Raw genomic sequence first — 14,730 nt, forward strand, 5'->3', positions numbered from 1 at the left:
TAGACCAAATGTCAGATGCATATCCCCACCCAAGACCAATTGATTAAACCTTTGTACTTGAGGTGTTGTTAATTATGCATATAAAGAGAAATTGTTTGGCTACTTAAATCTATTGGCAACACTAAAACCAGCATTAATGTGTCAGAAATTTTAGGGATTCCTCAACAGCCTATTTACTAATTTATATGCTACTTTTCCCTCTCAGTTAAGTTGGACATAATTACTTTTAAAATATCATTGTTGAATCTTTTTTTAAGCAAAATTAGCAGTTCTCTAACTTTTATAAATGCTGTTTATAAATATTTATATGACAATGACTGGAATTCTAATGTAAATAATGGCAACTATGCCTAATTTTGAATCTTTGTACATGTTATCGAGCTCCAGTTGTTGCGATGAATATTCACGTATATTGTAATTTGCTTGCACTATAATTATTTTACAAGGCAGATGACTTAAAACATGATAGTAGTGACCAGGCTTTTGTGAACACCAAATTCTTTACAGGAAAAATCTTTTGAATTTGAATGTTCTATTTAATCATTTGTGGACATTAATGCTGGTTTTACAGTCGTAAATACAGTCGAGCACCATTGTGTTGATATCGTGGGGACCACAAAACAATATCAAGTTAACCGAATATCGACTCAAACATTAAGTGAAATATGTCATATATAAAAAAAATTATACCTGTGTTTTTTATCAAATCATACATTTTATATTTAAGCCAATTAAAATTATTATGCTATAAAAAATAAATTGATCAATCAATTGCACCACTGTGCACGTTCTGAACAGAGTTAATCATTTTTTAAATATCTATAAATTAAAATCACTATGGACGTTAGAACAATCTAAATTTAGTTTTTAACAAAATTTATAAGAAAGTTATAATAACAAAATACAGTTACACTAAATGTTTTGTAGAAGAAAAAATTAAAGTTACATTCTCTGGTTACCATATTATAACATCATGTACAAATATGAAATACAAGCTCAAATGCACTTTTAAAAAACTTGTGTGTGTTCGCTATGAACGGAGATCATTAAAAGTATACGCTCGATTCGTCGCCTGTGCCGCCATAGCTCGGCAAAGTACAAATGACAGCCTGTTGTCAGTTTCAGTTAACACATGCATTTGCCGATTTGAAATTGTAGGGTTTGTTTCAAAAAATTAAAAGAGAAATCTTGCACTGTACGAAGAAGGACAAATTCAAATAAATACTCTTTCGTTTGGAAAGGGTAAAGTTAGGGGGTGTTTAACGACATCAAAGTTACAGCTTATTGAGTTAATAATCATCCGACGCCATGTGTTGAGTGCATCGTTAAATAAAACATATCCCATCCTTCCTTCCATAAACTGTTGGATGTCTAACATTTGGTAATTTTTACATATAATCTTAGAGAGGAATTGGGTGCATGTGCAGGGGGAGGGTATTGGAGGTCGAAACCCTTCTTGCCCAAGCTTAAAAAAAATTGAAATGTATTTTCTGGGGGACCATGGCCCCATATAAACTTCACTCAACACAGTCTATAACCCCAGCACCGCTGAAATCCCTGCACACGCGCTTTGGAAACCCACACATTTTTTTTGTTAGCAAGGGATCGTTTATATGTACTATCCCAAAGACAGGATATCACATAACATGGTCTTTTATATACCCGCCGATGGGGATCGATCCTAAACTGACCGCGCATTTCCAAAAAACACCTTTTTAGGTCTAAGTAATGAATAAAGTCTTGAAAAATGTTACATAAATCGAACACAGTCCCTCTTCCTCTACGTAATTAGTGACACCCCCTTACATGTAACGCATATGGCAACAGCTGGCCACTGTCAAAATTTCAAGGCAAATCCCCCACCCACCGACCCCTGGAAAGGTGTTGTACCATACCTCTATGGATATAAATATGTTTTGGAGATATGAGACAACCCCTCAATCAAGACAGTTAAATTTGTTCAAAAATTGCGAAATCTCGCGTGATCTCTTGTTGGGGAATTCCACATAAGCCAATGAAAACTGAGAGTGGTAGGAGCCCATCAAAAGTGTCCCACTTTCGAAATACTGGCTTTGTTTTTGACCTGGATAAGCCAGCGTAGTGAAACCAATGTGGAATGCGGTGTCATATATGCACCAAACATAATTGGATTTTTTGTTCTATATGCTTAAATAATAAAAATATTCCGGATACTGCCGCTTTAAAAATCCCACACCTAATTCATAAAGTCTAGGAATAATATTTGTCACACATTGGTTCGTGGAATCAAAGCTGCAGAGCTAAAACATTTACACATTGATGTCTCGTCATTTTCCATGACAACTTACATCAACTTAAGATACAACAGGGCCACAGGCAGTTAACACCTGTTTGACAATGCATAGGTGGTAAAGTGCTTGGCTTTCATCATCGCAGGTATTTTCCTTTGAATTCACACTGCTGGGTAATAGATGCTTGAAACTCGTGACTCAGTTGCCATAAGAAAGCATAGCGGAAACAGTGGTGTCACTGAATACACATTTATCGCTGCCTTCTTTGTCAATTAACTAGACAAATTAATCCTACTTTTACCAGTCCACAATTTCTCAAAGACATAAGTCACATTACTAGTTGCATTCTGTAACAATCATCGTCTGCTAGCGTTTTCTTTTAAGCTCGATAAGACCATTTTAGTACCTTGTTCAATGGTTTAGATAATTATATTCATTCATCTTACTGTTATAGTAACTACATGTACATATCATGTGCTTACAGTCAAATGTGAGCACCTTGTTTGATGGTTGGTTACATGCTCACAATACCAATATGGCATTGATTTCAGATTGCGCAATTCATATTTATCTTTTTAAATATTTTATTATTTTAACACATAATATTATTATCGACATAAAGAGACATTTTTCAATATAAAAGTCTATGGTGGGACCAATATATCAACACAAACATAATATCGACTCAAACATATCGACTCAATCGAGATAAAAACATGATAGTTAATACATGTTTTGGCCAGTCATATCGACACAACCGATATATCGACTCAAGTACGTTCGACACAACGGTACTCGACTAACTATTTTGGTCTCGGCTTTGTGTCACCAGCAATGTTAATTTGCGACAATAAAACCAGCATTAACGTCTACAAATGGTCAGATAAAATGTAGTCATATTATGGTATGGCATTGTCCGTACATTCGTAAATCTGTCCGTACATTTTTCTGTTAACTTTTTCTTGTCCGGACCATATCTTGCATACAGATGCATACAGGCCCATCAAACCTCACATGTAGAAACAATTTGGGATGGCGGTGTGTCGCATACTATTACTAGGTCACTGTGACCTACTTTTCACGGTCTACTGCATATACAGTCAGACCTCGTTACAATGACCACATTCGTCCCTGGGTCACTTTGTCGTTTTATCGAAATTGTCATTATATCGATTTATTAAATCATCGGCTATTGGGTGTCAATAGTAGCAAGTGATCATTTATATGCACCATCCCACAGACAGGATAGCACATACAAAGGCATTTAATATACCAATCGTGGTACACTGGCTGGAATGAGAAATAGCCCAATGGTCCCACTGACAGGGATGGATCATAGACCATCATTAAATCCTAAGTATATTATTATTAATTTAAACACATTCACAGTCCATCTATTGACTTGATTGTGCGATGTTAATCCTTTAATTGGATGACGAAAGGCTTATGTTCAAAAGCAATACACGTCTACATAGTTAGCCGACATCCAGTGTTCTCCAACCCCAGTAAGCGGCTTGTACACCCGCCAAGCTGAGAATTTGCGCCGCCAAGCTGAAGATTTTCACAGACGGGTCCGCCAAGCTGATAAAAAATGCCGCCAAGTCGAAAATCAATCCGCTATGATGACAAGATTGCGACTGCCGCCATGGTTGTCCCTGTGTCTACCGCCGGTAAGTTGAGTAATGCTTATATTTCTTAACCAAAGTAGAAGGTCGGCCTGACTGAGCATCCATTTTAATCAATATTACTTTTTCATTTAATTACTTGCCGTCGTCAATTTCCACTAAACATTGTCACCGACACTACACTGCGACACGATCGACGAAGTATCCTATGGTAGGAAAATCTCGCCACCGAACACCGATAATTATATACTGTGTTGTATGCCATGTACTACAAAACGGCACCTGGAATAGTGGATGCAGGGAATCCCCAGCGCATACATTGATTTGCACACAACCTATAATTAGACAACGGCATGATTCATCGAATTCAGTCAGCCGGCTAGTCTCTGTACTATAGGCGTGTTTCTTTGCAGCGTCAGGTAACTGTGCACACGAATCGCGATCTATCTTTATAGCACTGGATACAGGGACTAGCCCACTGGCCGCATAAATTATGATAATCTAGCAGGACTTCAGCATGGCCGGCGCCTGTCGGCAGATAGATTATGCATTGGAATTAGAATAACTTCATTTCATCTTAATGTTATGATGTAGGCCTACATATCATACATATTTGACAAATAAGGAATAATACAGAGTTATGACCTACTATTTACCCCCCTCGTTGTCATCCATCACTCCATCAGGTGCCAATTTCTAGCGAAAGTGATGTTCTATTTTCAGATTGCGAGAGGGGTTTTAGTGCGGTAAAGCGCATTAAAACGAGGCTACGCAACAGACTTTCCGATAAGGTGTTGAACGCTTTAATGTTCGTTGCCATAGAGGGGCCGGAAAAACTGTCAGAGAAGCAACTCCAGGAAGTTGCCAGGCTGTGGAGAAATATTGCCAATCGCCAGCTGACTTTGACCTTACCGGCAAAAGCCTGAAGCAGGCGCTAGGCCTAGTAGTTTCCATCCATGTGGACTACCACTACTAGTCTTGTACAATATTAATAATATATGCCATGGGCGTACGACCCGGGGGGGGGGGGGGGGGGGGGGGGGGGGGGGGCAATTGTCCCCCCAAATTCGGGCAAAACAGTGGGGAAAATTCGGGCAGTTTTTATCTGGGTAAAATCTCGGGCAAATCAACCCCTCCAGCCCCCCTAAATCAAAGAGTCCCCATACGCCCATGATATACACTATAAATAAATTCATATAAATACATAAATAAGTTTGTGAAATAGTTTGTTGTGTTTTTTTCTTACTTTGCTGGTACATTCCGTCCATGAATAATTCACCCCTAAAAATATTATTTCGCAGTCTCTCCTTGTACCATGTGTACGGTACAATGTAGTTAGAATTCGCTCCTCGCCAACCGCTCTAAGAACAACGATGAACGCCCATCAAAATATCCACGTGTCAAACAAAATTAAAACCGGGCCTCCCCAATATCCAGCAGTGATAAAGCGGGAGTTGTTAATACAAGCGGCACAATCTCAGCGGTGCAACGTAGATTGCCTCTCAACAGCTTGGCTCCTCTAATCCAATCAGCGAGCGGTAATTTTTGACAAACAGCCGCCCGTCACTTCATCATTGGCAATTTGCATATTATGATTTTTAGTAAATCTTAGTCCTTGCGAGTAATTGACAAGGGTCCGGGCAAATTTCATGCAGGGGAATTCTCTATTGCTGGCTGTTGGCATGTTGAAAACCATAAATCGAAAATAATATTTTATGCAATGAAAGACGGCAAAATACTATCCCCAGATGCCAGGAAATTGCATCTATATGAGCTTTTATTTTCAAAATTTTCCGGGTGAGATTAGCCCACTGGCCGCACACATTTAGGCCTATGATCATGTAGGCCCTACTACTTCAGCGTGACCAGTGCCGGTGCGGCAGATCATGAGATAGATTATGGTTAACTTTATTTAAATCAACTATTAAATGCCAGAAAAGAAGCACCTTTTGTGACTTAAGATTTACAAAATTTTCCGGTGCGAGAGGGGGCGAACCCCTCTCTAGCTCACTCCCCCTCGTGGACTTCGTCCACTCGTTTGTGAGGCCCAAGGCCTCGCATGTCCGCCAACCTGGTCGCATAAAAGTTGGAGAACACTGGACATCGGTAACTTGGATATCATGTGACACTGTCGGCCCGCGATGAGATCAAGAATGCCAAATGGCTGTGTGTACTGCCAACATACTACGGCATCTGTGATTATGTAATGTAATGTAAAGAAGTGTTTTCAGACATAAAATGCACGTTTGTTCCTAATTTGCTCTGTCAGTGTCGGAAGGTGTGAATTCCGGTATAATGAACAGAATAACATTGGTGTACGTTTGTTCGTGGTCGGATGGTGTAAATGTCATAGTAACGACGGTCATTGTAACGAGGTCTGACTGTAACAGTAAATCCTTGTCCAGACCATATTTTGCATACAGATGCATATAATAGGACCATCAAACCTCACATGTAGGAACAATTTGGGATGTGTCACGTACTATTACTAGGTCACTATGACCTACTTTTCACTGTCTACTGCACATAGCAGTAAATCCTTGTCTGGCTAATTTCTTTGTGGTTCTATATTGTTAACATTACATACATAAACTGTTTTTTTGTTAATATAAATGTCACCAGAGTACCCATGCTAAACAAAATTTCCCTTTCTAATAAAGAACAATATCTTCATTAATCAGACCGCACCTTCTCCAATGGATACAGTATCATCAGTAGTTGGTCCAAAGCAAACTGTTCATCCATCCCATGGCATACATTTCACATAATAAAAATTAAATCATACCCGTAACATATTCATTAATATCTATGGTTTTCCATCAAACTCCTGTACGTCACCGGTACTCATGTTTCACTTCAAGGATTTTGATTTCAGGTTCTTTGACACCACTGCTGGACTACGAAACGGAACGTCAGAGACACGTCCTCCCTGTTCTGGCTACAATAGACAGTCTTCAGAGACTGTACTCCACATCTTTTGCCCCCATCGTCATGATCAGAAGTTTGGGCCTTCAAGCAACTAATTCTCTGGATTTTGTCAAGGTAGGTACTTCAGGTCATATATACCATGTCTTTGTTAGTAGATAACTTTGTAAATAGTGATCATGTTTTGGGGTTAGTGATTTCATTTAAGGTTGTTGTAGGTAGGCTAACCAGTTTTTCATAGCCAACTTTCTATGTACAGTTTATTCATACAGAGTTTAGGGGCGGGGCATGGCCCAGTGGTAAAGCACTTGCTAGATGCATGGTCTGTTTGGGATTGATCCCCATCGGTGTGCCCATTGAGCCATTTCTCCTTCCAGCCAGTGCACCACGAGTGGTATATCAAAGGCCATGGTATGTGCCATCCTGTCTGTGGGATGGTGCATATAAAAGAAAAAAAAGCTACGTTTTTATCAACGAAGTCAAATCAACCAATTAGCTCCATTTTCAATTTTGGTGAACCATTCTAAATTATGTGTCAAAATTACCTTCAAGAAATCACGCAACATTTTCTATTTGGCTTTAATCCTATGGGACATTTGCAAATTCAACAGCACTAAAACCATCCCTCGTCCATTACCGACCCTGGTCGGGCTGCTTGTGCACTCTTGCGACCCCCTCTCCCACCCACCCCAAACCTTTTCCTGTCCTGGATGGAGGAGCTGGCGAAAGTTGATACCGGTGCAGCCTGTGACAGGTGTGTGCTACAATTTGTTCTCAATGTACACATTAAAACCTATCAACTGACCTGAATTAATGGAAAAATGTAGCACGTTTCCTCTCTAAGACTGTCAAAATTACCAAATGTTTGCCCTCCAATAGCCAATGATTAATAAAGCAGTGTGCTCTAGTGGTGTCATTAAACAAAACAAAACAAACTTTTCCATGCAGTTTTTAAAAAATGTTATGGAAGTTGTTGTGGGATGTTTTTGTAAAAGTTTTATCATTAAGTCCCCTACTGGTTCAACTAGAAGGAACTATGGGTTTCATCCATCCGTCCGTCCATCCGTCCTAGTTTATCTCAAGGTTTTTTCACATTGCCTCTAGATATTGAAATTTTGTGTATAGCTCGATAAAGTTTGACTTTCTTGCAATTTACCTATTTTTCAGTTGAACTTAGGAGATAAGAAAATTTGTTGGGTTCATTAGAGGACATGCATTGCTTTAGCTGTTCTCTCAGAATGCTCGTTTATTATGTAGTTTCATCAGTTCATCAGTTCCCTTTTTATGCAAACCAACTGTATTTTATGAATACTATTATTGTTATACCATCAATGAACTTTGTAATACTAAATAGCAAAAAAGACAGGTTTACTAAATGCAGTGCCACATGCACTGGTATGAGAATAGCTGATAGCGACAAGATAAACATTACAATTTCAAATGTTTGTAATGCAATCAGCTATTCATGTGTGAGGCATTTGTAGTGTCTGACTTTGTCTTTAGTTGGCAAACACTCTTTGACTTAAGCTTTTTTGTGTCTGCTTAGCTTAGTAACTGGTTTAACGTGTCCATATACCACTAGGGTTTCGAACTTGCCTATCCCAAGTCTGGCCTCCGATAGGATCGAGGGTCTGATTCGGGACAGGGCTAACCTAACAAATAGGGTCAATTTTGAATATTAACACCAAAAGTATAAAAAAGGGGAGAACTGGGGTTAATAAGTTTTGGCTGCGCCCTTAAAGAAAAATATTAGCATTCCTTATCTATATAAATTATTAATATAATATAATTTTGGCGCAAATTTAGATGGGCTGGTCTAAAATTAATAATAATTATTAACCAATATTTATTAAGCCCATGAGAGATTAAGAGGAAAGGGGCTGCCAATCATATTTTAAACATTGGTTTGACCAGGTGAGGGTCGGGAGGGAGGGGAGGCCGGCCCTACACAAAACCTAAGGCCGAACCGCCTATGCCTGTAGCCCCAAAGAATGCCCTAACTCCCGGCATCCCATCACCCCCCACCCCCCATCGTGTCCAACCGCAGTTCAGTCCAATCCTGGTAGCCTACTAGTTGTTTAGGAAGTTATTATAACTTCCCAAACTTTTGTGTCTGCTGGATGCTTTTTAACAGAGAAAGGTTCATTTGATTTGTAGCGGAGATGGAAGGTGTAACGAAAAATGCACATATACTATGCTCTAGTTACTGATGTTCCAACACATTTTTCTTTGCTTTGCAATATGTTGAAGATAATGATCATTTTGGCACACAGTTGTCTTTGTGGGACAGGTGTCAGTTTTTGTAAAGTTACTTTCAGTGTAACCATGCAAACACAATAATGTTTATTTTCCCGTTTTAGAAAATGGTAATCCAACAGGCCTCTACATGACAAGAATGTTTGGAGAAGATGGTACACTCTGTGTAATGCTGGTGGAAGCCTGGCCTTTTACAAATATAAACAGTGAATCGGATATACTAAACAGTACTGAAATGTGAAAAGAATCTATGAACAATAAATTATGAATGATGGAATTTTAAGAGACACTAATAGACCATGAGAAGTGGTTCGATCATTTTGAGCTCATAAGCTCTGTCAGTTATTCCATCAATTTTCAAACAGCAGATTGTCCCAAGCTTAGAATTAGACCATAGGTTTTTACTACAATATTAACAGCAATGCAGTTGGCAAACATGTGCCCATTCCTTTTCTTTATGCAATTAAATATGTTTTCAATCGAAGCAATGCAGTTTGATTTTGATGCATTATTTAATAGGATGCCATAAATATGAATGAAGAAAATTGGTGTATATTTTTGTTTTCCATTCAAAATAAACACAGAATAACTATGATTAATTAACGTGTACTTTATAAAAGCAGATTTACTATTTCTCTTGGCAGAATCCAAAAAACTACAACCTCTATTAAAATTGTTGCTGTATAAAAATAAAGATTAAAATCTATAGCAATACCGTACCCAATTTCACTGTGCAGTGCAAGAGGGAGACCAACAAATACAAACTTGTGAGAATGCATTCTATCAAGGCTCAACTCCATCTTTGGTGCAACATATTTGTCTGTTCAGAGTGCAGACAGAGAGGCCTTTTTGGTACAGTAATGTTGACAGCTGCTGAAGGGTTATGAATATTCAGAAATGTATTTTTTAATTTAAACTTAACATTTCAGTAGATTTGAGGCCAGCGTGATTGCCATTAATTAGAGTGAATATTTTGGGCTATTCTGTCTGGTATGGTGCATATAAAAGATCCCTTGTCTGTTTTCTCACCAAAACCAACCTCAAAGGAATGCTTACGCAAGGCTTTTGGACTGGTATGCATATTCAACGATATATATATATGCACATTATTACATAATATCAACAAGTATAATCTTATATTTAACGGTTAAATGTGACGGCTATTATATATAACGAGTGCAGCCATTTTGTACCATCCCAGTGAATACGCTCTCTGGGGAGCCGGTGGTTATGTAATAGGCCTACTAACGTGTCACATCAGAATTAGTTTTAGAACTGAAGAAACAAACATACCTGATTTTGCGGATGCATCGCAATGTTCTATAATAATATCCGTTCCAATAAGCCAGTAATAAGTATATATTATTTTTCAATACAAAATAAACCACCATTGTCAAAGTGTCTAAATAACTATTATGTTTTGTCCATACATTAACCCACGTACTGAAATGAAAATCAATGTGTCTTTTCTTTCCGTGACCTGTACCTGTGGTTCTTGATTGGCAGGTGTATATTTGGAAGGTTACCATTCAAGGTCTAGACACAAAAAAGTATGTGCGTTTTATTAAGATCACAGGGAATTGTGGGATAATTGGGCACCCCTAAAATGGTAATGGACATTATTAGCTACATTATTACTGTAAATAATTCTGTAAAACACTTGATTAAGTAGACTTTCCCATCTAAAATCACAAAACTGACCAATTACGTAGTCTTAAAGAAAAGAAAATTATCACATTAATATTAATATCTGTGTCAAACTCGGGAAATCAGCAACGGAGACCCTCGAAATGCTTAAGCAAGAAGGGGTCCAACCTAAACCGTATGACACATGCTTGAACTTCATATACCACTACCAAAATGGCGGATAAAGCTCGCTTCGCTACACGACGGTGAGTACATTTTGTCTTACAGCTACATGATGGATGCCTTTCTGATTAAAATAATATTGCGATACGGCTTTAGAATGATTACTCTATTCATATGTTTACATAATTCTCGATTTTGTTCAACCCAAAAAAAAGCTATTGAAGAAAAACCTCGTTGTTTTGAGGGTCAAAACAAACATGATCAAAATTTTTGGTGTTATTTTACCGAAACAAGTTATATTTATATACTTTGAAAGTGTCATGATAAAAGCTTGTACACCCTGGGACCTAAATTAAGCAAATACGTTTTGGAAAGCCATTTTATAATTGTTCATCCAAGACATTTCTTATAGTTTAGGCATATCTTCGTCTGCTCCCCTGGGTTTTATCCAAGATTTTGTATACTTCAAAAAATTATATTTGAATATGTACCCCTAAAATATCTTAATTTGTTTGTTTTTTTCAGTAATGGGAAGATACAAAAAGAGGCCAGTAAAGTAGACAATTACCAATCACGAAAGAGGAAAGTTGTTTCCAGTCTTGACACCTAGGAGATCCAGTTCTGGCAAAAGGCCGTGTAATCGTCGTACCTCAGACTTTACAAACTGCACAAATAAATATATTTCATCAGTGCATTTAAGAAAGCATCTTCCATATCAACACCCATTGATGTAAATCCTAGCTCGAACAAGAGATTTCCAATACCACCACCACAGCAGAGATCATTACAAAAGAAAGGAGAAAAGCGATTTAAGAAGAGGTCATTCACATCTCGGAGTGTAAATAATGATAATCATACATTTTGAGTGTTAGATGAACCGTCCCTTGATGCAGACATGTATATTGATGATATAACAGAAACAATATCACTATTTAGAAGCAGTGTTCAAAATGGCCTTCCCCCCCCCCCCCCCACCCCCCCCCCCCAACATTTCTTATGTATTATTTAAAGATACGCTAAAATGGCACTGTCACGGTAATTCGTCCTGTATGAGGTATTTTGACGCCAACAAGGACTTATTATGGACAGGCAAATTGTTTTTGGAGGTCAGTTTATCAGATTCATGAGGGTTTTCTCAGCGGGATATATCCTGGACAACCTCAAGGAGTTCAGTCTACAAGGTGTGATGAAAAGGGAATAAGAGTTAAGGCCCACCAATCCTATTGTTACCGAGGGATTCTATTGTTTTCTGCATCGCGTGGCCTTCTATTGCATGGGCGTTTTGCAATACTGGAAGTTCCCATCGCGCTATAAATAGATTGCGCGTCACCCCAGTCGATCGGGTCACTCTACAGTAAATACTCGCCACCGGTCGGGGTCATTGTGATTGTAATTTGCTCATTGTTTTGATATTGTTTAATTAGATAATTAGAACAGTGTCATGTCAGTACGCATGTCTTATTCTTCTATAAATAAAGTACGTGTCGCCCTAACTGGCTAGGTCTGATACCGCCACTGTGTAAATGCAAGTTACTGACCACACCATGTCAGGAATGCTTTGAACCTGCTTATTGTATTGATGTTGTTTGACAATGGCTTCACAGATAACAAGGTCATGTAAGCATGTTTCTCACTACACCCGTTAAAAGTGTCACCTATAGAAAAGTGTATTTCCTTATTGTGAACTGCTTGAAAGGTGCCTCGCGGATATGACAACATTGTAATGTAAGCAAATGACTACATTCAGTATAAATATTAGCAGCATTTTGTTTTTATTTCATTTAATCTAAAACCATGCCGACTGAAGGGTGGAACGAATATTTGTCTGAAATTTACTTCAATTCAAAACACCCAGCATCCTTTTCAGGAGTAAATAAACTGTATTATATTGTGAAAAAGGAAGGTAAATTTGATATTAGTTTAAACCATATAAAACGATGGCTTGCTTCACAAGATGCTTATTCACTTCAACGAATGTTACGATACAAGTTCAAGAGAAACAGGCTCGTGGCCAGTGGACTGAATGCACGCTGGGATGTTGACTTAGCTGATGTGTCTAATCTTGCGTCAGACAATGATGGTGTGAAATTCCTGCTGATAGCTATCAATGTATCTATGGGTCGAACCCATGAAAAACAAAACCCCCCGAGTCCGTCATTAAAGCACTAAAGAAGATATTTGCTACTGCACCTCTCCCAGGGATCATAAGATCGGATAAGGGTCGTGAATTTAATAACAATAAAGTGAAATCGTATTTGAAAGCCAAAGGTATAACATACTACGTCACACAGAACGAGACAAAAGCTTCCTATGCTGAGAGAGTTATACGAACTCTAAAGGTTGCTATGTATAGATATTTTACTTTTAAACACTTATTACTATCTGGATATTTTGCAAGATTTAGTGGACGGCTACAATAATAGACCACACAGGTCATTAAATCAACGATCGCCTTCACAAATAAATGAACTAAATGAAGTCAGTGTATGGAAAGAACAATATATTGATCCTTTGAAAACAAAGTCAAAAAAGAAACCATTTAAATTTAAGGTTGGGGATCATATAAGAATTTCTCATTTGAGATACAACTTTCAAAGAGATTATCAAGAAAAATGGACTGAAGAAATATTTATCATTAAGAGGAGATACTACAGAGATGGTTTTCCCATCTATCAACTAAACGATTATTCAGATGACCCCATTAAAGGTAGCTTCTACGAAAATGAGTTACAGCAAGTCTTCAAAACGGACGATAACATTTGGAAAGTGGAGAAAGTGCTTACGAGGAGAAAGAGGCGAGGTGAGAAACAGGTGTTTGTTAAGTGGATGGGCTATCCTAAGAAGTTTAACAGCTGGATTCCAGAAGCAAATCTCCAGTCTGTATAAATAATAATGATTTTAGTAATTCGACTTAGTTTATACCTGGACATCATGAGATCAACATCATGTTCAGATTGTCAGAAGACGTTTTCGAGGAGGGATGCCATGCTCAGACATAGACAGACCATTCATCCACCACCAGAAGTACCATCCAGAGAACAGTTTATCACTTCACCACCACCATCACCACCACCACCATCACCACCACCACAAGTACCATCCAGAGAACAGTTTATCACTTAACCACCACCACAAGTACCATCCAGAGAACAGTTTATCACTTCACCACCACCACCACCACCACCACAAGTACCATCCAGAGAAAAGTTTATTACTTCAACACACGAAGAACCGTTTTACTTTACTATACCTTCCAATGTTGTATTCGTGGGTCCGAGTGGATGTGGTAAGACTATGTTTATGTATGACATACTTCAGAAAGAAGTCATCAAGCCAGTACCTAACAACATTGTATGGTGTTACACCGAGTGGCAGCCTCTGTATGACATTATTCGTGAGAACCTACCCCAGGTTCAGTTTGTGAAAGGTATCCCCTACAACCTTCAGGACGACCTTTTTTTTTTATGCACGGAACAACAATGTTTTAATTCTGGATGATCATATGGCCGAGGGCCAAGAATGATAAAAGCATATCACAATTGTTTACTCATACCTCGCACCACAAGAATGTAATTAAATTTTTTTTACTGTTACAAAACCTGTTCCCAAGAGGCATTGCTCTGAACTCTCATTTTGTGACTTTGTTTAATTCACCAGTGGACAGACAACAGGTGAACTTGTTTGCGAGAAGAATTTATCCCAACAAAACTGATCGTTTTATGTTAATCTACGAAGCAGCTGTTAAAAGACCATATGGAAATCTTATTGTTGACCTACGACCTTCTATTTCCGAAAATGAAAGGCTTAAACCTAATGTTCTAACAACTAATAGCAGCATTTCTCAA

General features: G+C 38.2%; 1 protein-coding gene across 2 annotated transcripts in view; it reads left to right on the plus strand.

The window, feature by feature from the left end:
• Nucleotides 1-9,560, plus strand: part of LOC121372723 (ubiquinone biosynthesis monooxygenase COQ6, mitochondrial-like) — a 39,604-nt gene extending 30,044 nt beyond the window's left edge. Inside the window, exons 11-12 of one of the 2 annotated variants that reach the window (XM_041499203.1) lie at nucleotides 6,771-6,937; nucleotides 9,181-9,560. In XM_041499203.1, coding sequence (XP_041355137.1) covers nucleotides 6,771-6,937; nucleotides 9,181-9,210 — 197 coding nt within the window. In that variant the 3' untranslated portion in view covers nucleotides 9,211-9,560. Of the gene's footprint in view, nucleotides 1-4,618; nucleotides 4,923-6,770; nucleotides 6,938-9,180 lie in introns of those variants that run through there. The other variant, XM_041499201.1, reaches the window with a different exon arrangement.
• The last annotated feature ends 5,170 nt before the right edge of the window (nucleotides 9,561-14,730 follow it).

The sequence above is a fragment of the Gigantopelta aegis genome, chromosome 4 (genome assembly GCF_016097555.1).
Source record: "Gigantopelta aegis isolate Gae_Host chromosome 4, Gae_host_genome, whole genome shotgun sequence".
In the NCBI taxonomy this organism is placed as follows: Eukaryota; Metazoa; Mollusca; class Gastropoda; order Neomphalida; family Peltospiridae; genus Gigantopelta; species Gigantopelta aegis.